Source organism: Acyrthosiphon pisum, chromosome A1, assembly GCF_005508785.2.
Source record: "Acyrthosiphon pisum isolate AL4f chromosome A1, pea_aphid_22Mar2018_4r6ur, whole genome shotgun sequence".
NCBI lineage: Eukaryota > Metazoa > Arthropoda > Insecta > Hemiptera > Aphididae > Acyrthosiphon > Acyrthosiphon pisum.
Window position 1 is genome coordinate 89,312,861 of NC_042494.1, and position 25,463 is coordinate 89,338,323.

A 25,463-nucleotide genomic window follows, 5' to 3' on the forward strand; every position below is an offset into this window, starting at 1 on the left:
ACAGACACAAAAAAAATTTAAAAAAATTAAAAAATTAAAAAAATTAAAAAAAAAACACACATCATTGTAAAATCAATACATTCATCGTTCCACTCAGAATCTAAAAACTAGTCCAAATGTCCAATTAACACTAACAATATACGATTATTATTATAAATGTATCATTTATATATTATTGATTTAGTAAATAAAACACCATCTTTTTTTATACCTGATAACGCTGCACCGGATAAAATATCTGAAATTGCCGGGAGCAATAACCAGTTATGTCCGGACGTATTTGGTTTTTGCGCCCAATGAGAAATTAAAATGTATACCTATAAAGTATAATGTTTTTACGGATACGCCATGGTTATTGCAACCACCAACCGAAGAATAATAAAAATTAGTTTTATAACTATATCTCCTATAATAATGATAGGACGTATCTGGTTCTTGCACCAATCTATAGAGAATCTTTTTCTTAACATTATTGTGTTGAAAACGAGTTTTTGAAAAATTTGGACTTGGTTATTGCACCGGAGCCTTCATTATACACTACTGCAATGCCATTTTTATACATTTTGATTAATTTTACCTACGCTATTGTCTATTCATACCACTAATTTATTCACACCGACACTGTTCTGTGATAAGTTGCAGTGGCTTAGCCATGAAGAGGGGGGGGGGGGTGGGCAAAGGAGGCGATAGCTTCATTGACTGTGTTGACTTTATAGAATTTCATCAAGATTAATAAAAAAATAAAAAGTGTAAATAAAAGTCATATTGTATATACTATATTTTTATACTTAGCCCCCCTCCTCCATTCAAAATTCCTGGCTACGCTACTGATAAGGCGGTATTTATTGACTCAAAAGTTAATAATAATAATATATTAATATACCTATAGGTAATGACTAGCTGAATAACCCGGTTTCGCCCACGTGCAGTTTATTTTTGCGGAAAATCCTATACTTATAGATATAGACATACACATATGTATGTGTTAGATTTAAATTAAATCATAAATCATTGCATACGAAAAATGATTCTGAGTTAAGACTGGTTGTCTACCTATATATTATTATTATAATAGATACTTTATACAGTAAGTTTAACAATTTTTTTCCGAAAACATTGTATTTGTCATTTATTATAGGTATTATTAATAATTAATTATTATAATAATATCTAGTATATATTTATAATTGATATCATTATATTTAAATGACAAATACCACTTACTCACCGACCACTACATCTCAAAATCTACAAAACGTACGAACTTGCAATTTAATGGTTCTTCTAATGATCTATGTGTGCAATATGAAAGGATTTTCTGAAGTTTGCATTTCAAAAACGTGCACAAACAAAGATTTTGAGATTAACGATGGAAATTGGAAATTTTTTTTTGTTTATAAATAGTTGCCATTGGTTACTCGGGTAGATAGGTGAAACATGCATCAAATTGTCACACTTATGGCCTCAGATAAACAAATTATATGTTAAAACAATTTATAAAGGAGTTTGTTTATAAAATGATTCCTCTATATTATGTTTGTGGCCTATAGACTCAAAAACTACTCCACATATTTTGATGAAATTTTCAGAAATTGTTCTTAGAGTTATCGGAGGAGTTCAGAGAGTAGTTTGAACTAGGTACGTTCAGAAATATACCAAGGGCTATAAAATCTGAACTAAGGTACACCAATGACCAATATAACTATCGGTATTTTGTATTAATTTTTTCCCGGGCAAAGTCGGGTTATATACATCTATATCAATAACCACCGTACGTCCGTACACATTCTATCCAAATCGCTGAGGCTGCAGAATGAGTAAAAACGACAAACTTGGTATAACTTTGAAATTGTAGAGATAGAAATTATACACTACGTACGCACCTCATATGGTTCGCAATACTAATTAGAATTATTAATAATTTACTGTTCGTATAATCGCAATAGCTAGTCTCACGGGCCGCCTATTTGGCACGGGCAACAACTGGCGGGATTGCTATAAATTATAATATAATATAATCGAATGTGTCCTGAGTCACTCACTCATTGATTAACGTAAAGCCTAAACAGTGATAGCTTCAGAGTTCAGACTTGACATTTTCACGGTACCTTCGTACTACCATGCAGGGGTGGATAGGTAGTGTTTATGTTACAGGGAAATATTTGAAGGGGCCCTCAAATTGAAAAAAAAATTTGGTCGCTTCACTCGCATTAGATATTCAATCTAACACGTTTACCTATAAATAAAATGTTTCATGCGAAAACGTATTTTTAGTTAGGTGGGGAAACGGCATATGAGGAAAATGCTTTTTTGAAAAATTTCTCGTAAGGTCGTACAAATTCGTACAAATATGTGCATAGAAGTTTCACATAAATAAGTAGTTTTGGAAATATGGGGGGGGGGGTGGAGAAACGTTTCTATAGCCCCCTCACACAAATTCTCGTATAACTTGAAAAAAATTTGTACAAATTGAGGGCAGTGGCGTACATACGGGGGGGGGGGGTCGGGATAAATCCCCCCCCCAGTACCAAAAAAAAAAAATTATGATATTATTGATGAATTTCTTATTATTAATCATCCGTGTATACACAAACATACGTTATAATAATTTGACTATTGAGTATAAAACTATACTTTATCAACAACGAAAAAAGATTTCATAACGAAATTGTGGGTGCCGTATATCAATCAAAATAGACATTTGATCGTACACTGCAGTCAGTTAGTTGCGTGCGGACATTAATACATCTTAATACGACCAAAAACGTACCCTTTAACATACGAGGATATTTTGGTCTTCGATTAATGATAAAAATGTAAAATACTATGTTAAAGATCCGTAAGCAAACTCTTGACTAGTCATGGTATTATTATTATATTGTTAAAAAGAACAGTAGGTACCTAAGTATTAATAATTAATATAAAAAAATGAATAGTTTTAAATTTAAACTATTCCTATTTGGTGAATATTTTATTCTGCAAAAAAACCATGTGTAGACCCGAGTGGGCACCCAGGCCACAAACACAGACGGGGGCCCACAGGGAAAATCCCTTTTTCCCCATGGGCCTATCCACCCATGCTACCGTGTATGATTGTGCACTAAGAAATCCAAAATTTACATTTTAAAATGGTGCTCGCACAAGTATTTTGAGATTCACGATTTTCGATGGAAATCGAACATTTTATTTTGTTTATAAATACTTGTTATCATTGGTTACGGGTTATAATAGAAATATTAGAACATTTTTAAGTTTTGAACACCATTACACCGAATATTAAATAATGAATTAAACAAAATTTGAATAATATATAATTTATATTTTTTCCTTGTGGCATACTGGCATAACAAACCCTAGAGCAGTGGTTTCCAATCTATGGTCCGCGAGACATTGGATTGTGGCCCACGAGAAGTTATAATAAAATATATTATATATTTTAGAGTTGGCATTTTTTAGTACATAGGTACTATTATACTTTACTTACTCAATGATGAGGTTTCTACACTCCACACCTAAAACTGTACTGCTGCAGAGCCAAAGCGCTTACCTACTTTCCCCTTTTAGATTCTGAGCGTAACGAGGAAGCTAGTAGTTTTACAATGGTGTTTTTTTCTTTTTTTTAATATCCTGTATACAAAATTTCTACCAGTAGGAGTGCTTCGATTTCAACATATAGTATCTTATCTTTTAGCAAATTGGATCGAGATGGTACTTTAAAGAGGTCATTTTTCGATTTTATCAATAGTTATATTTAGTGCCACCGGAAAAACCACTGAAAATTACGAAAAACCACTAAAAATGGGATTTTAATTTCTAATGCTTTGTTTATCACCATAGAAACGAATAAAAAAAGCGGGTAAGTAGATGTCGCTCTGCTGTACAGTAGGTTACAAGTGGGTCAATGTATAATGGATTGTATTAAACTTGAATTCAATGATACAATATTATTGTATAAGAAAAACGATACTGAGCGGAGACGGTCTATCAGTCTGGATTTTTTTTAATTTTTTATTATTTATTATAGCCTTTAAGTTGAATTAACATTATATTATTATAATTTTTTATTCGTTATCCCATTTTAAGCGGTTTTTCATTATTTGTCAGTAGTTTTTCCCGTGGCATTAAATAACTATTGAGAAAATCAAAAAATGACCTCTTTAAATTACCATCTTGATCCAATTTGCTAAAAGATAAGGTACTATATTATGTTGACATTGAAGGACTCCTTTGGTAGACATTTTGTATACAGGATATATAAAAAAAATAAATACCATTGTAAAACCACTAGCTTCCTCGGTCCGCTCAGAATCTAAAATATAATACTATAATATTAATTCAACTTATACATGATATAATAAATAATAACAATATAAAATATCCAGACTGACAACCCATCTCCGTTCAGAATCGTTTTTCTTATATAATGCTATTATATCATTGAATTCAAGTTTAATACAATCTATTATACAATGTAACCTACTGTACAGCAGAGCGACATCCACTTACCAGCTTTTTTTTTTGTTTATAATTGATTACATAATTCACAATGAATTATTATAATATTCAATACAATTCAATACTAATGTAAATATTTTGTATCTTTGTATTATTTTTCCACTTTAAAATATATAATAGGTATATATATAAACGAAATTACTACAATTCATTGAAATAAATACCTACCTACCACCTGTACTTATGTATAGTAGATTTAAATCTAAAAAATATTTTATTTTAAATGTTCCAACTGTTCCAACTGTTGAAAAATATTTCCTGAAACGAAATAATTCACAGTAGGTTTATTGTAAATAATTAATAACTTCGTTTCAATACTTCAAGTCCTCACTCCTCAATATTCCTAATTATCAAATTAAAAATACATTCCTCGCTCCGCTCAGAATCTAATATTTAAACGTTTTTTATTTTTAAGTAGATAAATGTTAACAATTATTACAAGTTATATATTGTGAAATCTCATGAATTTTAACATAGGTATATTGTATAGAGAAATCGAAAATCAGATTTAAGTAAAACCATATAGGTAGCCGTAGCTGTATCGGTATTTCAACCAGTTTTTTACCTTATTGGCAATGGAGCAGGAAAAAACAATACTTAAATGAATACAGAAAAATTTCTCTTCCATAGTCCATGCAGTTTTAATAATAAAAAAAATTAGAAGTATCGAGTGTATTATATTATTGTGTATTATGTTAGATACCTTAATCCATATCCATATGGTTATATTTAAAAATGAAAACGAAGGCTTGCGTATAATATGATTAAATCAATAATAATAGTTGAATATGTTTCTAAGGTAATATTAAACCTTAAACACATAAATATATATAGTTAGTAGTAATATATATATGGTTAGTAGGTACTTTATAAATTATAGTTCATCCAGTATAATTTTATGATGACTAAGGTTATGAAAATGATGCATTGAAAACCTACAGTAAAGCCGTAAAGGCATTAAAAAGTTAAAAATAATGCTACAAAAATGGATTTTAAATTAACAAAAACTAAATAAAAAAGCTAAGAAACTGACATAAAAGTGCCAAAAATGCAATTATTTACAACTATCATATGAAAATGCAATAAAATGCAAAAAAAAATGTATATTTGAACTCTGTGATGTAGAAATCGGATTTTGTATTTAAAGAGTGATGTGCTGGAGTGCTATGAAAAAATATGCAAATGCTACACATTCCTAGCCCTAATGATGACTGATGAGTGATTAGTAGGTTTTAGGTAATATATCAATTTGTGTCAGCGACCCACAAAATATATTATATTATTTAACTCGTGGACCGTAGAAAGAAAAAATAAAAAAATATTGAACGTAGGTATAGCTTTTCGAAATTTTTTTCATTTTATTGCGCTTAAAATCCAAAATAAATTTATTCTTGCAACGGTTCGTTTGGTTTGATATTATATTATATACTTAGGTACGTACATAATATGTATAGGTATTAATATGTCCGTTAAAATATTGTATATAGAGGCAGTTGGTGTATTATAATTACGAAGAGTATCGAGTGTCGACCTGCGCGTGTGTGTGGCGTGGGGAGGTTGATGGGTTTTGTGTAAAGTTGGATGGAGGGGGGTGTTAAGAAAAAGAAATGAATTATATTATAATCATATGTATACATAAATAATATTATCTAGCGGCGAAGACGAATAAGAAGCCGCTCGCCGTTGGCAAACTAGCAGCACCAGCAGCAGCAGCCAGCAGGTCGCAGGTCTCTTTTGTGTTTATATACCTACATAATATTATATTATAATTTTATTTGTATATAGGTACATAATATTATATCCATACGGATGTATATACACACATTATACACCTATACATAATATCACAATGCGTATACCTATGGTGTGTATTCTAGTTGCACGGCAGTCCCCACCCGGTCACCGTGCCTGGCCGCGGCGCTGCGCCACGGTCGCAAATCTGGTTTCACCTGGCGCGCGCATGCGTCTGACGGCCGGTTTTATCGTTACGGGCACCGCCGTCGTCTGGTGCGTGACGTTTCGGGTACGTGCGAGTGTGCGACCGCCGTTGTACCGTATTTTATTATTATTATTATTTTCTTCGCCGCCGCCGTTCCCCTCCGTTTGTAATTTCGTTCGAAAACCACTGCCGCCGCCCGTGTGCGTGTCGCGTTGTATCGAAGCAGTAGAGTTGTATGCGCAGTGCGCGTCTCGCCGTTGTTATTATCAATAATACGTGTTTTTTGGTTCGTCCGTGCGTAGTTTTCGCGATTTTCCGAGTGTTAAAATATTATTATATTATCGTGCCGTTTGCTAAAAACACGACGATACATCTAAATCCGCCGCCGCTCCGATGATGTGCAGGTGAACAGTGTCCGCGTGCGTGTCGCCCGTCGCGAGTGCAACCTAATAATATTATTGTTAATGACAATATAAACGCGACAGCTCTGATCCGGTGTCGCGCGAGTGACCGTGTTTCAGTTCGTGTGCTAGTGACGCAGTTTTTGTTCCTTTGGGTTATGGCTCCCGGGGGCCGCACGGCCCGTTGCGTTATCGTAGCCGCGGGCGTGTAAGTGCAAGTGTCGAGATGATGACCGTCTACCGAGATCGCGGTACCGCCTGCAAACGCTGTTGATCATAGACACCCTGCGATAAAAAGTGAGTAACCACCTTACCCACATACCTGTGATACCTGTCATTGTATAAATGTTATATCTATCCCCCTCTCTGTGATAACTACGCCCTTATTTGTCGCGAAAAAAATACCATGAATACCGAACGGAAAAAGGCGGTTAGGTTTCGCGCATTTGAATCGGCGGCGGCAGTGGCCTCCGTGTTGTGTATGCTACCTGCGCGCCGCCGCCGCCGCCGACGAGTTCTCGTATAGATTGCGTGCAAAGATGGCTGCCGGACGGTGACCAGGTAACCTCTATTACTTTTTCTTCTTTATTTTTTGTCCGTACCTGCAAGCAGACCATCGTTTGTGCGATTTTCAATCTATACGAGATATTTTAGCACTTACACGTGCTGTTACGCGACATGAGTCCGTGAATAGTCGCGTCCTGCGCAAACATTCCCAAGGCTTGACGTGATAATTTCCATCGATAGGTGCGTATTTGGGTGGGGGTCAGAGATAAGAAACGAGATATCGGGAACGATACATAATATACCAACCTATATTATTATTATTATTATTATTATTATTTATAATTGTATGACGAGCGTGGTACCTGTATTTTGTCATATAATTTATTATTAATTATTATTGTTTTGATTTTTCCGCACCTCACTCCGGAGTACGAAATAGTCGTGTCGTCGATCAACGCGGAAAATAAAATATATAATAATATTATGGACCGCGGCCAATACGCACGCGTTACGTCGTCGTGTCGTCATCCTTTGGTGTCATATTTCATAAAATAATATTGATGATAATTAAATATTAGTATTATTATGTTGTGACAATGTGTTCGGTTTTTGTTCTTTTGCGTACTTTTTGAAATGGTAAATGATAATAAATCTGGCGTGGGGGAGACACATCTACGATGACATTTAATGTTTAATTCATAATTATTATTAGGTGTAATTTATTGCTCTTTATTATATCTATCAGGACGTGAATGCGACTTGGTATGTATTTAATATATGCACGTTCCGTCATCAATTCTATAGTTCTATTCCAGATTGCAAATGGGACAGCCTTTCTCGGGAAACATGAAATTGTTTCTTGGTCACACATCACATGTCAGCGCGGTCGTTCCCATAACCTACCTTTATAGGTAATTATTGTCGTAAAGGTCGAGTTAGTTTGTGGGGGGCATGCTGACGTGTCGACAAAAGGTTTCCTTTTTTGTCTGCACAAAAAATATTGACACGAATGTACGATTGATAATAATACAAATTTTAAATAATATAATATTATAATACCGGATCGCAACACAACCGTGTTGTAATGATTGATTTAGTTTTCAATTCATCACAACAATATTGTGTTAATGAATATTAGGTATAATAAATTATAATCAAATTTTGCAAGGAACATATTAAAAATATCAAATTGGCATTGTCGTTCGATCTTTTTTAACGTACGAATTTATTGTTTCACACCTGACTAGTAACTACAATATACGAGACAATATACATTATTGTACCATATAACACGGTTCGATAAATCACATTTTATTTACTGATGATTAAAAACTATTTCATTATGTTAAAAAATAATTTGACGTTCTGATAACAGGAAAAACAAAAAATCATAGAACAACTAGAAGGTACATTTTTTAGTGTTGGAATTCACTATTGTAGGCATGAAATAAATAAATATACGCATTAACTTAAATTTGATTTATTTTTACACTTAAAACTTAAATCATAAGCTTTACATTAGGTACTTTATATTGCACTATATTATATAAATCCGTATAAATCTTGGTATAAATCTAATACGTGATCTTGGAATATATTCATAAGTTACTCGATTATGTTTTGTACTTTTCTGTACCTGTATACTTGTAATTTAATAAATATTCAAAATATACATTGTTATACCTAATTAAAAATTATTAGAATAATAATAATTCAATTTTTTACTATACTTTTAAACTTACCCGTGTAGGCCCTCAAATATTTATAATATTAATAATTTGAGAAAGGTGTGTTAAATATAGTGACAATCGAGGCGACAATACAATAATTATACTGAAATAACATAACACCGAGCATAACACATAAAGTTTGTTCGCGGTCGTAAGCGTTATCAGTGTCATTTGATAGGAGTGGTAGCAGGTGTCGTATGCTATTTTTTTTCTAGTCTAGTACCGGCAACCGGTCTCTTTCCGATGTTTTGAATTTCATATGGCAATTTTTGATCCAGATTCCAGTTCTTTGTATCATTGTACCATATAGTACAACACATAGTATCTTTGTATCATATTGTGGATATGTTTTATATTGTCCTATATTCCTCATGGACTACGTGACTTTTAAACTAGCCAGTAACCGCATTTAAGAACTTTTCTTGAGTATTTGGATCTTTAAAATATTTGTAAAAGAGACTAATTATTGAGGTGTATACCTACTGCAGTATAATAAGGGTGATGATTTTATTTTGAGTGTTGAGTGTTGTTTTTGTAGTTTACTAAGGGATAGGTAAATAGTTATCATTCTGGTATATCCATCATGCTTTTGTTAATATTCGTTTTCCAGATAAGTTTTTCTTCATGAAAAATACAGCCTACCTACCTAGTTATCTTTCTGGGTATCTTTTTATGATGATTTCAATCTATTCTATATAGCATAATTTTTTATTCAGATAAATTCGATGGGGATCGCTATATTTTTTTAACTCAAACATTTTTGTGGCACTTTTGGTTGGGTCAATGACTCGATGTTCAGTTTACATTTTTTAAACAAGGCGGTAACTTAATTTATACGATTGGTATAGAGAGTTACTTAGGGTTTCAGCGATATAAAAAGGTTTGGTAGGTACTAATATGACTGAAAGTATCCTTCTAACAAGTAATTCGGAAGCTTGTTCGGAATTTTAAGCGATCTTAGTTGAGTTACAGACTACAGTATGTATTTTATGACTTAATCGGTAATTTCTCGGGTAATTGCTTTTCAATCTTCTCGTATATAGCACGCATCTCTATTTATGCAAATGTGCAATACAAAAATTTAAATGTTTATAATGTGTAATCCGAGGTGTAATCTGAATTAAAAAAATGTGGCTCAAGTGTAGCCAGAAATATTAAATAAGCTGAAATTGTCCAAAAATTGTTCGTAACGTTTTCCCTCACTCTACAAGCTTGACTAATATTATAGATGATATCAGAAAAAGTGTGCATTATGATTTTTTTGAAATGGCCATGTACCGGGTGCGGAAAATTACAAAACGCGTTTTAATTGTATTTTATATTAATAAATCATAAATTATTTAAAACTAAGGTCTAAGCTTAATTATTTTTACAATACTACTTACACTTTTTTTCAAGATTCTATACCTATCTAACTTCTGAAATAACCAATGATTTTTTTATAAATTGGTGATAAGCGATGACCGAGGTGATAATTGATAGTTAATACCATTTAAATTTAAGTAGGTACCTAAAAATAAATTTACCCACAGTTGTTGTGTGTTCTATAGTATAGGTAGGTATTTAATTATTTATTATTTTGTCCAGTTATGATATCAATTCATTTTTGATTCTATAGGTAAATGCTTAGTTTATTAAGTCTTAAACTTCTGCTTAAACTCGTAATCAAGGTGATTATGCCCGTGATTATCATAGATATTAAAGAATGGATAGGCCATGGCTACATTAATAAAATAGAGGGAAGTGTGCCGGAATGGGGAAGAGAGAAAGACTTTTTTATCATTGCCTCTCATTCTGGCAGAGGTCTTATTATATTAAATTATATTCAATAATAATTATAGATATATCTATTTGTGTTAAAACATCTATAACTTCAAAATATTTTCATGTTTGTTCCCGTATGATAAGCACAAATGACCTATCCATTCTTTAATATCTACGAGATCTATGATGATTATGCGTTCATATTTGTCGTTCTTAAGTACATCATTCCTTAAGTTCATTATACGTTCGGTAATGTTAACTCGTGTTAACTTTTCAAACACGGTTTAAAAATAAAAATTAGGTAGGTCTATACTCTATACCCTATAGAATTTCAGTGTACCATTATATTTATAACAAATATGTTTATTTTAAAAATCCAGCTAATTTCCAATATGTGTATTCCAAGAGTGTACGAGAAACAGATGGGTTTAATATTGCGTGTGGGATGCACTTGAGTGTGTTGTAGGTGATAGTTTACTGGGGCACATTCTTTTCAGTGTAATAATAATTATTGCTATATTATACGTAATAAAGCGTTGTTCGTATATTCTCTGACTGTTTCATAACGTTATTGCACTATTTAATAATACTTTGATATAAAACTGTAAGACAGGATATTTAGTAGATAAATAATATTATTTAGATTTGTAGATGTTAATTTTGGTAAAGTAGTCTTAAAATAACGTTATTGGTACTTTTTAACATGTTATTTGGTGTGAGATTTTAAATTTTATTTAAATTTTTGACTCGATTTTTGATTTCATTCATGTTTCCATTGTAGGTATATGTACATACCTATATATAATATTATATATGGATTTAATATAATATATATATATGCGTGTGTGTGTGTTTATGTGTGTAAGTAATTAGCTGTTCAAACGTTACAGGTCATAATCTCATAATTCAAAGGTCGCCTAAATTATCATAATCATCATGAATTATATCTACCTAAATACCGAGCTAAATACCTAGGTACCTAATATAGACAAAAAAAATCCCAGCAAAATATTTCAATAGAGATTATATTTACTTAGAGATTAGAATAAATAATTCAGTGCATTTTAGAATTCATTGTTAGGCAAATAAATATCAAAATATACGAAATAATATACTTATCTTAAAATAACAGTTAACAAATAAATGTTTAAATTGTTGTCTAGTCGAACTTCAGTAAAACCTCGAGTTAAACTAAAATAGTGACTTGGTATTTTACGATGTTTTATGTCTAATTTATATGATATCTATAATAATTAATAGGTAGCTATACATTTTTTTTTGTCATTTGGAAATTTAATATTTACTATTTAGTCCCTGGATGAATTTTATTGGGACATTACATCCGACATTTATAATCTATTTAAATTTATAATATTTTGAAAAATGTAATAGGAACCTCCTACCTATGTAATTATTAAAATTAAATATAAAATATAAGTAGGTATGCCTAACTGTATGATATTTTTTATTTGGCAAACCTTGTTAATCGATAAACTAATATTTAAACTAAAAACTGTAAGTATCTATATAGGTACTACGAGAATGAAGTTAAAGCTGTACATTAATATCGAGATTAATATATTAAGGGTTAAATTACGTTTTTACTGTTTTTAAGTCTGACTTATTAAGTTATGATGTTTTTAATATATACGATTTTAAATATTTAAGATTGTGAGCTAGTTGTGTAATTTGCGGAAGTTGCGTTGTCTCCTGTTGTAGTTTAGTAGTTACAATGACAATTTAATTATTTCATTAGGTAAGTAGGTACCTACATCGAGATTCTTAAGCCAAAAGGCAAAATTGAATATTAGGTATGTATTCTTTTTCTTGTATTAAATTTGTTAGAATATTTTAGACAAATGTATCTTTGAATTATCCAGAGTATTAATTATTATCCAGATTATTATCTGTAAATGTGAGTAATGGATGAGTAATTGTGGACTTTCGAAGTAATCAAACTTTGGACATATTTATAAAACAAGTACAAATAATTTGTATTTTTTTTTATAATAATCATTGGTTCAATAAAGAGTAAAGAATACATGTTATAAAGTTAGCTGTATTCGAGGTTGTATATATATTTTAAAAATTTCGCATAACACTTGAAAAAGACAAGCCAAAAATTAAAAGAGGTTAACCTTAATACTACAAGAAGGTATTAATTAGATATATTATTAATATTGAATTCTCGATTGGATTTTTATAAATTTCTATGCATTTACACAAAAGATGCTGTTTGAATGTTTAATAATGGTTTTTTACTTTTTATTATTATTGTTATCTGTCGAGCTTGAACGGAAATCAAGTCTTACAATTGCAGGAAATCATGAAAGCTCATTGTATACTCCTCGGTATACTCGTAGCAAGGACACATTCATATTATAGTCATTTCTCTGTATTTAGATTTATTTATTTGTTTATTTTTTTGTCCCACTTCCAAGTAGGTTATAACCGTTGACTGTTGTGGATAACTGCCCATCCTCAGTTTAACAGGAAATGAATAGGCTCGTTCGTCCCTGTGTACTATTATTATTTTCATCATTATTTTTCGTAAATCCCCAAACACATTTATTCAAGGTTACCAATCAAATGTACTGTACTGTGACCGAGATATGTTTTATTCGATAAATGTGTGCTTACAAATTATTTGAATAGTTTAAAGTAATTCAATAAAAATCTATAAAATTCAAATTAACATAATTATTGTATTTTCAAACAATATATTTAGGTATTATGAATATATTTTTTATAGAATACCACTTCCTTCAATATGGTTTCAACGAATATTTTCAGTAATATTAAAAATAATGATGTGACTGGTTTGTTTTCAGTATTTTAATATATCTTGTTTATTTTGTCTAAAACTATTCACAAATATTATTATTTAAGTATTAAGTACCAACTATAAAATCTACCTATACAATTTGAATAATATTAGGTATGATGTAGAAAATATTTGTTCACTTATTTATTTATGGCAAGGAAGAATTAGTACAATATATACCTAATAATACATAAATATATACTTGTTTTAAGTTATTAAAAACAGCTGTAAGTACTAATATAATAATCTTTCGTCTTTTAGAAAAAAAAAATATAATACATTATTCATCAGAATCATAACTGTTTAGTACTCTTATTTTAATATTATTAAACATTTATAAGTATACAAATTTATAACATGTGTACAATAATTAACTTATGAGTTGTGTGATCATAATATAACAAATGAACAATCATAATAGACAGTAGTTCAATCTACTTGTATAGATGAAGGTACTTACCTAATTTGAATATCGTGCAGTTTAGAAAAATGTCAAAAAACCTTGATATAGTTTAAGTAAAAGTATTTAGGTAGTAGTTGTGTTAGTTTATACTTTATAATAAGTACATTGATAGATTAATGCCGTTTACAACCTTGAAAACGTCAGTTTGATATTATGTTATTTTGTGCAGTCGTCCGTCAAGCGTCGACGATGATAAATAATATTTACGATTTCTAAAATAAATTATTGATTAGAAAACCGTCTGACGAGTTACATAGATTTCAAGAAATTTAAATTGTATCGATGTAACAATATTTTTATTCGACTACAACTCTGACGTGGTGTGAAAAAAAACTAGAACTTCGGCTATTCCACATCAAGGAAACTAATAACAATAGCATATTAGGTATAACATTTAACATGATATCACTATAATATGTTGTGTTGTGTTGTGTTGTGATTTATACAATTACGATTATTATAATATTACTGTATGTACTGCTTTAGTGCTGTTATATTCCTTTTCGTTTTTTATACGATACTCGTTTCTGAGTTGCGGAGTTTATTTATTTTTTCATTTCGTGGGCGTGTTCTTTAACACACGATTATGACGTGTTGCCTTGCACCGCGAGTCCGGCGACGCGCCGTGCAACGCATATGTAAATCGTCGTTATCGTCACGAGCTGCTTGCCGAACTACCAACGATCGACCGTGAATAGCTGCTACTGGTTTTATAAAAATACTATATATTATATTTTATAATATTATGTATTATGGTACTCATCCTCATCGCGCATCTAGCTTCTTACTAGAAAATATATACTGCGCAGTGCGCGGGACGCACGATCGTCTCAAAACAAAACATCATCTGAGATCTTGTTTGATTCATATAATATATTTGTAAATTATTAGTTCCGGAAAACTTCGATCTCGAGACTAAACCATCTCTGCATGTTAAAAACAAACGGCGCGTTACGACAATACAACGACTGCACTGTTGTCGAACGCAATTGACCTATGTTAACGACGCACTCCGGTGACCGAGAACAATGTGTGCATGTGAATCGTCGGGATCGCAATTAATTCGTTCTCGCCGTATAGGGTTTTACTGCGGGAATACCAAGTTTAATATTATATTATAAGCCCGTACCATAAGTCAAAACTAGCATAACAATAATATTAATTGGGAAAATATTAAGATTCAATTTGTTCAAAAAAATTTTTGTATTAAATAAGCAAAAAATTATCAATAACTACACTATTTTATCAATATTTTTGTTCGATTTATCATAAATAATCGAGTAAATAATACATTTTATTGTATAGTAAACAAATTATACATACAAGTATATACAAGTATATACAATATAAATTATAATCATAATAATTTTGCAACCAATTCTCCTTTAATTAGGTTGATGTCGATATACCTATAGTTTTTTCGTACTTTGGCTAACTTCTATATATTATAATATTATAATTTTTTTTATATAAGGAGGGTTAGTTGTACCGTCTACGGTTAAACTTCGATTACGCTTAATCAGCTGATAACAGATATTTAACCGGGCAAATTCGGCCAATTAAACTCCGGTTAACTTTAATTGGAGATTTGGTAGGTACTACTGGCCCAGTCTATTGTCTGTTCAACTAATTTTAATGCTATTTTTATACGAGGTTTCATATGTAATTTAAATTAATATTGTTATATCTTTAGGCACTGTGCTAGAGTTGTTTTCCGTGGGGTGCAGATTGGAGCAGACACTTTTTGTACACGGGCTACGGTTTTTTCAAAAACTTCCGTGGTTACTCAGATAATAATAATAAAATTAAACACAACATTGCTATTTTAGTAGCAAGATTAAGCATTTTAAAATACTCTCAGTAGGTAGATTTATAAAGGTATTCTAAGTTCTAAATAGATAGTATGACATTTATGAACTTTTGAGTAATTAACAATGTTTTAAAAATACTACTTATATAATAGTACAACATATACTCACATACACAATATAATGTCTGATACACCGTGTCACCGTGTCTCATAGAGTAGGCATACAAACAATAACTTACAATTTGACGTCATGTAATAATAAAGCGTCTTAAATGCTACTTATAAATAGAACGCATTGATTGCTAAATAGACAATATAATAGCATACTAACATAATATTATAGTATAATAATATTATTACCTATACCTAGTAGCTAAATCTTGGTGCATTGATATTTGATACGCTGTACAGTATATTATTATATCGGTATTTGACTATGGTACCTAAAAACGCTAAAAACATTTAAAATTATCAAAATACTCAAAGAAGTATTTATTCAAAATATCAATATTTAAAAAATATATATACCTCAGTATTCTATTTATACTGTGCCTAAACTAAATTAAGTTCATTTTTTATATAATTTCCAAATCATAACAAATTGTTCCCCATAACAAATAATATTTATTATTATAAACATAATATCTCGCATAATATGATAAACTAATACAATTTGTCAAAAGGTTTTTTCTTTTGAATTTAGGGAAATTATGAATTTTGTGGTTTCGAACCCTTCATAACTCGTAAGCCTCCCAATTTCCACCTATAATAAGTAGTATATTTTTTAATATGATGTAGGTCGCGATTGTTATAACAATAATAATAATATTATTATTACCTTAGTAGGATATGGATGCATGATGCGTTTTCTTCGCAGACCGGTCGCCATGGTAGACCAGATACATTGTGGCGGCGATGTTCCCGTAACATATTTTCATCGTAAATTTATGTACGCGATGATACGCGAGTGTTTTTTTTTTTGTTCATTTCCCTTCCCGTCTGCACCAGGAACAGCATAGTATAACAACATTAGTGTATAATAATATTATATTATATGGTACGGTATTCAATACGGTGTGTCGGAAGCATCGCGTACAATAACGGTAATGGTTTATTGCTGATTACTTTATATGCGTATATTATGTATTACCACGCTGCGCTTGTCCGGTCCTCGACGCTCTATATATTTCGTATATTATTATAATGAAATCGTTCTGCGCGATAACAGCTGTTGCTCCAGACGATTGCAATCTAATATATCAAGAGTATCGTGCGTGAACATCAAATTACAATATTTATAATTCTTAGAACAATACTTTAAGGACCATAACAAGTACCTACATATTAGTTTTATCAATTTAGATGTTTGTTATTCGATTGTTTTTTTTTTAAATATAAAATTGCTCTTACTCTGTACGTCAGGTATATTAGGTATATAGGATATAATATGTTATTAATACAATTACTGGAATTATTATATATTATTATTTTGATTCATTCGAAAAAAAAAACTCAAGTAAAATAAATTTTTTTATTAGGATTAACTGTCGACTTTTTTCCACCTATATAATATTCCTTCATAAACCAATTTTTACGTTTCGATTATTTTTACAAATATAATCTGTATATATAAAAAAAGACTTGGCCTGGGTGATTCATCATTGCCTAGCCGGAACTGCTGAAGCTATGGATATGACATTTTCAGTAAATGTACTTATTACTATGTATAGGCGCACTAAGAAAGGATTTTTCGAAATTTGCATTTTAAAGAGGTGCTCAAACAGGGATCTCGAGATTCACGATGGAAATTGGAAATTTTATTTTTATTTATTTTTTAAATAGTTGCCATTGGTTATTTGGACAGATCAGGTACAAGCTAGCACCAAATCAAATTATTGAACATTGCAGCAAGTTACATCCAAAAATAGTTGAACAATCATAATTTTTTTAAGTTGCAATTTTTTACTGATAACGGAGTGCACGGGTTCAGCTTGGTATGAATGTTTGTGTGTAGATTAGACCTCTGGAAAAAAGATAGATTAATTTAATAAGGACTAAATTTGGTTTTTTTTATTCATTGGATTTTAGTACGGTTAGGTTAGGTTAGGTTGGGTTTTTGTATTAATTGATTATATTAATCCACCGTAGGTGGAATTAAGTAAATACGACAAACTTTGTATAACTTTGATACTTTAGAGTTAAATCATGCACTTACGTACAAACAGCACGGGGTCCGCGATCTACTGCAGGTAGATTGACTACCTGATAATATACTGCTGCGAACCAGAATTTTTATTCTGGGCCACGGAAAAGTTAAGATAAGTTTTAACACCATACACTGATTATTAAATAACGAATTGAACAAAGTTTGAGTCATATAGAGTTGGTACCTACATTTAACGGGCAACGAAGTGCACGGGATCAGCTATTTTTGATAAAAATATACTTATCATTATTACCGCTAGAAACATTTCAATACGTTTTCATTAAACATTTTTTATATTTACTTGTCGATCACATTAAACGATAAAATTTGAATAAAAAATTACACATATCAACGTCGGGAGGCAAAATAAACAACCAATCACGGGTGAAGCTGTGACGGGTCGGCTAATGTTTGTGTGTAGATTAAACCTCTGGCAATAAGACAGACTATTTTAGGAATGGTTAAATTTGGTTTTTTTTATTCATCTGATATTAGCAGTTAGGTTAGGATTTTATATTAATTGACTATATTAATCCACCATAGGTGGAATACGACCAACTTGGTATAACTTTGATACTTGATGAGTTAAACCATGCACCTACTTACAAACAGCACGGGGTCCGCGATCTACCGTAGGTAGATTGTCTAACCTAACCTGATAATATACTGCTGCGAATCACAATTTTTATTCCGGGAAACGGAAAAGTTAAGATACATTTTGAACACCATACACCGAATATTAAATTGCGAATTGAAAAAAGTTTGAGTCAAATAGAGTTGGTACATTTAACGGGCAACGAAGTGCATGGGATCAGCTAGTATAATAATATAGTATGAATAAAAATATGAATATATTATAATTTTATACACGTATAGGTACAATACGACGTGTTTATTAATTTGTGTATTACATATTAATATATTATTATAGAGCTGTTAATAATATTTAATTTATTCCATATTATCGAATACCATTGTCCTTAAGTATTACATTTATCATTTGACGGGAAGTATATTTATCAGAATAACATAATATATTCACCGAGACTTGCATAATTGATATTTTATTGGAATGTGGGCGTGATACTATCGTATTAAATATCAGCACAATGCATGTTATTTTATTTTTAATTATCAATAATAATTATTTATTTTGCTCTCAATATAGGTATCATACATGTACAATATATGTTAATTAATACTGTGATATAAATTTGTATTCAAGTTTTGTGAATTGATTTGGCCTTATTTGTCAATTAAGACCAAAGCTGTACACATTGTCATCAGAATTGTTTTATTGTGCTGAAACTTCTTGTTGATCATTCAAGTTCAAAGATTGTCATTATTGGTTGGTTACAACTGTGTTTTACTGAAAAAATATAAACTTCAGTCATCTAACACAATTTTGTAGTTTCTATAAGTGACAATGTTGGCGTTGACTTTTTATAGGTTTTAAAATTGAACTTATTTTAATATTATAAAGTTATCCCCAAAATTAATATTTTATGGATATTTTTTACGTTTTTATATGCCAAGTTGTCGCACATATTATTGTATACATTCATGTTTGTTTAAATTGATTTTGGAGTTAATATAGATAATATGTATATTATCTAATTGACTCCATCCAATACATTTTTTTATGACGTTAGTATAGGTTTATTTTTTATACTTAAGAGGATTTTCGTATAATTAGATCATTGAAAGTTATAAATTATAACACAAACCAACTAACCAGTCTTTAGAATAGGTTACCATAATTTCGAAGTATATTTTTCGTGGGATCGGACTATAGCTAGTTAAACAATTATACAAGGTATTTTAAAACTTGAGACTAAACTATAAAATTACGTTTTCATCACTGGATAAAAATTTTTATCGGGTATATGTATATTATTTATGTGCCATAAATATAGCATCAGAAAAAGTCTTGAACCTAGGAAAAATAATTTATTCTGATAAACATTACATATTAATCTACTATATTTATTATGACAATAATTATCATAAAATTTACGGCTAATTCATTTACAAGTATAATAATATGTACTAAATAAGAGGATGCCATACCAGCATTTGTTGTGTCGCCTACGTTTAATGTTTTTCGATATTTTAATTTATTATATCGAAAAAACGCAGACAACGACGTTAATTTTAAGTCAATAGGTTAATTAACAAGTTAATTGGTCATTTCATTACATACGTCTAATATGAAGACTAAACGTTAAACTCAATAACTGAACGCGGAACTGCTAAACTGAACGTACATTTTATAATGTTTCGCATTTGTACGACGGTGACAATGCGGGTGTGGCGTCCTCTTAAAGAAAAAGCTTTAACAAATTAAACATATACCTATTATATGTTTAAACAACCATACATAGGTAGTACCATTGATTATAAATACTATTAGTATTAGTAATCTAGTAGTAAATACTAGTATTTATAATCAATGGTAGTAGGTACCTATTATATTATGTTGAAATTGTCCTTTACCAATGTACAATAATAATAATAATATTCATTGATTAGGGGTATACTATTACCATTGTCCATTGATATACTAGGTATTAATAATAATGGTACTATTACTATTTACTACTTAGTTATGGTATTGTTTGTAAGATTTTTGGAAATTTAAATATACAACATGGGTTTATTATAGTTACCTATTAAAATTTTGTATTAATACTAATATATTATATTATGTTAAATGAAGGAATGGATATTATTTTTAAAAACGTAAAGTACAGTTATCATGATATGTATTAAAAAATATTCAATATTCTGAAATAATGAATAGATTACATAGCCATATGTAATATTTTTAATAATGCCATGTTAAAACTATTCTATTCTTTATTATTAAAACATGAAATATTATTTTTGTTATGAGTTACAGTAAAAATACGAATACCGGTGTAACCTAGAATTTATTGGTAAAATGTTATACGTTAACTTAAAAAAAAACATTTAGACAATTTGGATATTTACTGGCGAATTTACCAAAATTTACTGGTAAATCATAGGTTTTACCGTAAAATAGTATGTGTATAATATATATGTAATATATTATGTATACTATACAGTATACTGTATACATAATATTGAGTATAATATTCATAATATAATACCTGATGTTTATTTAGGTTTTCTTCTTTATGATGTTTATTAGCAATTGGGATTCTTGTCACACGCGACATAACACAATGATGTGTGCACACTGCACATATTATATGTAATGTACTGGAATTTGGTAACACAAAGTATGATCGGGTTTTCATAATTTCAATACCTAGGTTACAATATGACGTGACAATAATGGCATACCTTCAGTTCAGGGTTTTGTTTCTAGCCACACCAATAAAGAACCGTTAAGATTTGTTAAGGTTCGGTTATACATATTACATATCATATAGTATGATTTTTTTCACATCGCAAGGCCCCTGAAAGGGCCATCTACTGCCATCTACTTTTAAATTTTTTTCTGTCATTAATTTTCTAATGTGTTATAAAATATCTGAAGTCATTACATTAAATTATTTTCTACTCTTTTTTATTTAATATTATCATTATATTATCTAGGTAATTAGAATTTTTTTTTAACTTAAAGGGTTTTTAATGAAGTCATTTTCAATACATATTATTATTACCTAGAAATAAATAGATAATAGATGCAAACATTAATCTAATAATAATATTTATAATAGGTACATATACTTATATAATTTACTTGGTATAATAACTATAATTTGTCTTCTGGTGGTGTTTATAATTAAGTAAGTATGCAATTTGTTTTGCTGTTCATATTGTTGTTAAACCAACAGTTGCCTTGTTTTTGATTGTGATTTTTTAAGTGCTGCCTATTCTTGAACGTAATTTGTATAAAAATACATTAAAAAGTTGTTACAGATCCTCTTCATAAATAGTGCTCTGGAAACACTGAAAATCACGGAGTTGTGTAAACAAAATGAGGGATTCATACGATTCTGTTTTTTATTAGTCTATATTATAATATACTATACTCATTGGTTGGTTAAGTTAGGTTCATATACAATTCATTTTTACAATTAATTTATAAGTGAGTTAAGTTTATGTAACGTTCACAAAGTTGTTTATTAGTAGTTATTATCGTCGGAAAATTAGTTTAAAATAATAAATTATAATTAATTACTATTATAATACAACATTAATTTACCTATCCGATAAACGTAAACATACAATACTCATATTTTGTTTGATACGTATAGAGGTATCTATATAATATTATGCTTGTGTAATAGGTTCACGTTATTACAATAGAGCCTACGTAATACATTATGTATTCTAAAAAAAAAATAAAATAATGCTTTAAGCCCTTATAATGAAGATCATATTATACGTACCTATGCATTGTTTCATACAAAAGTACCCACCTTTGTTTTATCTGTGAAATATAATAGCTTTAACAATTTTTTAGGTTACCATGAATCCTGAAATGACTATGGCCATGAAAAGGCACGAAGAACGGGAGGCTCTGAGGAGTGTTATTCAACAATGGAATGCTAATCGACTTGATCTATTTGAACTTTCTGAACCAAATGAGGTAAATTAAATTAATTACTAACAAAAAATGTCGGTGTTTAATTTGAAATAGACACAGAGTTTTAAGACTAAATAATATCAAGTTAATATTTTATAGTCATATCAACATTTTGAAACTTATTTTTTTGAGAGTCAGCGAGAGCGTATATCGTTGACGATTGTTAAGAAATGTCGTTATTAACGTTAATCGTAAATTTATAAACAATATATTGTCTGTCAAAAGGTAATGTTTTATTTTGAATGTTGAAATTTTATTTACGATGGACCTCTATATTTATTTATACATTTTACGGTCTGATGCATGGGAAATAAGTACCCACAGCAGATAGAGTAGGGTGTGCAAAGGAGCAGAACAACCCTTCATTAGTCTTTATAATTTATTGTAGGTTTCCAAAAGTTAACTTTAAAAAATTTAGTATTAAAACCATACTACCTATTGCAATGTAAATGTGAAAATTTGATTATTTGATGTTTACATTAAAAATAGTAGTCAGAAAAAAAGCCACGGAAAAAAGTCAAATAAAAATTAATAAATATATAAAAAAATAAAATTTAAGTATTAAATTATTATTTTTAATTTTGAACATAGTTGGTCATAAAATTAAAGTTTAGGAAAAAAAATCCAATTTATTTATTTAAAAATGTCAGTTGTTATCAATTAAATTATTAATTTTATAATAATAGCAATAGTATTCTATAGTAATGGTGTGTTTTTTATTTCTTTTTGTGTGCCTGTAATCGACTTTTGGGGCAGTAAAAGATTTACACCTAGATATGTATAATGTATAATATACTTTGGACAGAGTAATTCTTTTTTGAATGTACATGTTGCAGTATGAACTACATATATATTATATATATTAAGTTATATTATACTTACTGACTATTATTAATTAACCAGAAAGACGGTTTGTGAGCCTAAGATATTTTATAGTATATTTATATTGTTATATTTATACGGTAGCCGGCTAAGTTGAATTATTATTATTTGTTTATTATCATATTTGGAAAATTATTAATATATTTTAATATATATTTAATTTTGGTGAAACTATAAAACAAATAATCGTAGATACATGACATTTTGATTGAATGTTTATATTAGTATTTTCCGAGTATTTTCTATGCACCATATATGATAGAACTTTCAAAACATTTTGAGTTGTTTATGGACATATTCAATTTTCAATTTTTTTAGATTTTTTTCTATATAATATGTCATTAAAATTGTTTTCGTTGGGTCAAAAAGCTTGAAAATTGAATACCTACAATTCTTCTAATATATTGTTACAATGACATTTGAAAAATTAAAAATACATAGGTAGTTCAAATTTTGACAAAACGCGTAAAATCACGAAAATATAATATAATTTATTTTTAAATCTAAGGTTTAACAATTTAATACAAGAATCCTCATAAGTTCTTCTATCTTTATCAAAAAAAACGAATTACTCTAAATACTTGAAATTTACACCATATGTTTATTTTATCAATTCACATACTTGATAACATTTTAAAAATATTTTGTCTCTTTATAAGTCTGCTGTCTACCGAAATTTTCAATTTTCAATTTTTTTTTATTTTTTCTATAAATGTCAATACAATTTTATTTGTTTGGTCAAAAAGCGTGAACATTTAATACAAGTCGCCTTGATATATTGTAACTATAGCAGTTGAAAAATATTAAAAATACATAGGTAGGCATAATTTCTTTTTATAACCATTCTAAGTTCATATTTTGCCAAAATTTAAAATGTTTAAATTATTTTCTAGTTAAAAATGTATAAAATGTTCAACTTTTATAGGTAAATAGGTAATGATTGAAAATTTAGAACAAGGTTCTCTGTAAATAGGGTAATACATTTCTTTATTCCCAATAATATCATCAACTATACTTATACTAATGTCATTTATAGGCTGATGGACTGTCTTCGTTCAGAATTGTTTTTCGTAAACAATGATATTATATCATTGAATTCAAATTTAACACCGCCCATTACAGTGACTCCCTAGTGATTTATAATCTGTTGTACAGCAGAGGGACACCCACTTGCCCACCTTTTTTACGAATCAGTATAATTTAATTGGCTTTTCAAGAATTTTATCATATTATCGCGACACTCATGACCTCTTAACTCACTTTTTTAAAATTGTTCAGGAGAAACAATAAACTAAATACTTTTCCTATACAGATGTATAGAAATGTTATCACTACAAATGATTTTTTCGGAGGGAAAAAATACAATAAAATGTTCACTTATGAATACAATTTATGCGCAATGATAACAGCTATGCAGTGGTACCAAAATCTCATTTTCGAAAAAACTTGAGATAAGAGGTATTAGCATGAGGGTCGCGATATGGAGAATATGCAGCTAAAAATATATGTGTCAGTATGCAGTAGGTATGTGCATTGGTTCTAATATAAGTAAAATAAAACTTAATTTTATAAGTAGTTTTTCTCGAGTAAATTATTTATATTGTACAGCGTGAGTCTTCTTATTTCAACCGGACATCTGGCCTCTTGAATAGCACGTGCTTTACAGACTAATTTTTTCTATTCATAAAATAATGTAATATTAGTGTCTGTATATTAAAGTCTATAGACTAGTGGTTTAAAATCTCTGATTAAACATAGCACATCGTGCTCCTCAAAAAATGTTCACAGCACATTGACCTTTTTTTTTGCACTGAATAATTAGATGGAACAAAATTGTTTT

At 29.7% G+C, this 25,463-nt stretch overlaps 1 protein-coding gene across 4 annotated transcripts in view; it reads left to right on the top strand.

Annotated features, from left to right (window-relative positions):
- The first annotated feature begins 6,526 nt into the window (after positions 1-6,526).
- The window catches only part of LOC100169483 (afadin), a 73,787-nt gene continuing 54,850 nt past the window's right edge, over positions 6,527-25,463 (top strand). The window contains exons 1-2 of one of the 4 annotated variants that reach the window (XM_029487722.1): positions 6,527-7,152; positions 22,619-22,744. In XM_029487722.1, coding sequence (XP_029343582.1) covers positions 22,625-22,744 — 120 coding nt within the window. In that variant the 5' untranslated portion in view covers positions 6,527-7,152; positions 22,619-22,624. The remainder of the gene's footprint in view (positions 7,153-22,618; positions 22,745-25,463) is intronic. The other 3 variants (XM_016805828.2, XM_008186555.3, XM_001944842.5) reach the window with 3 other exon arrangements.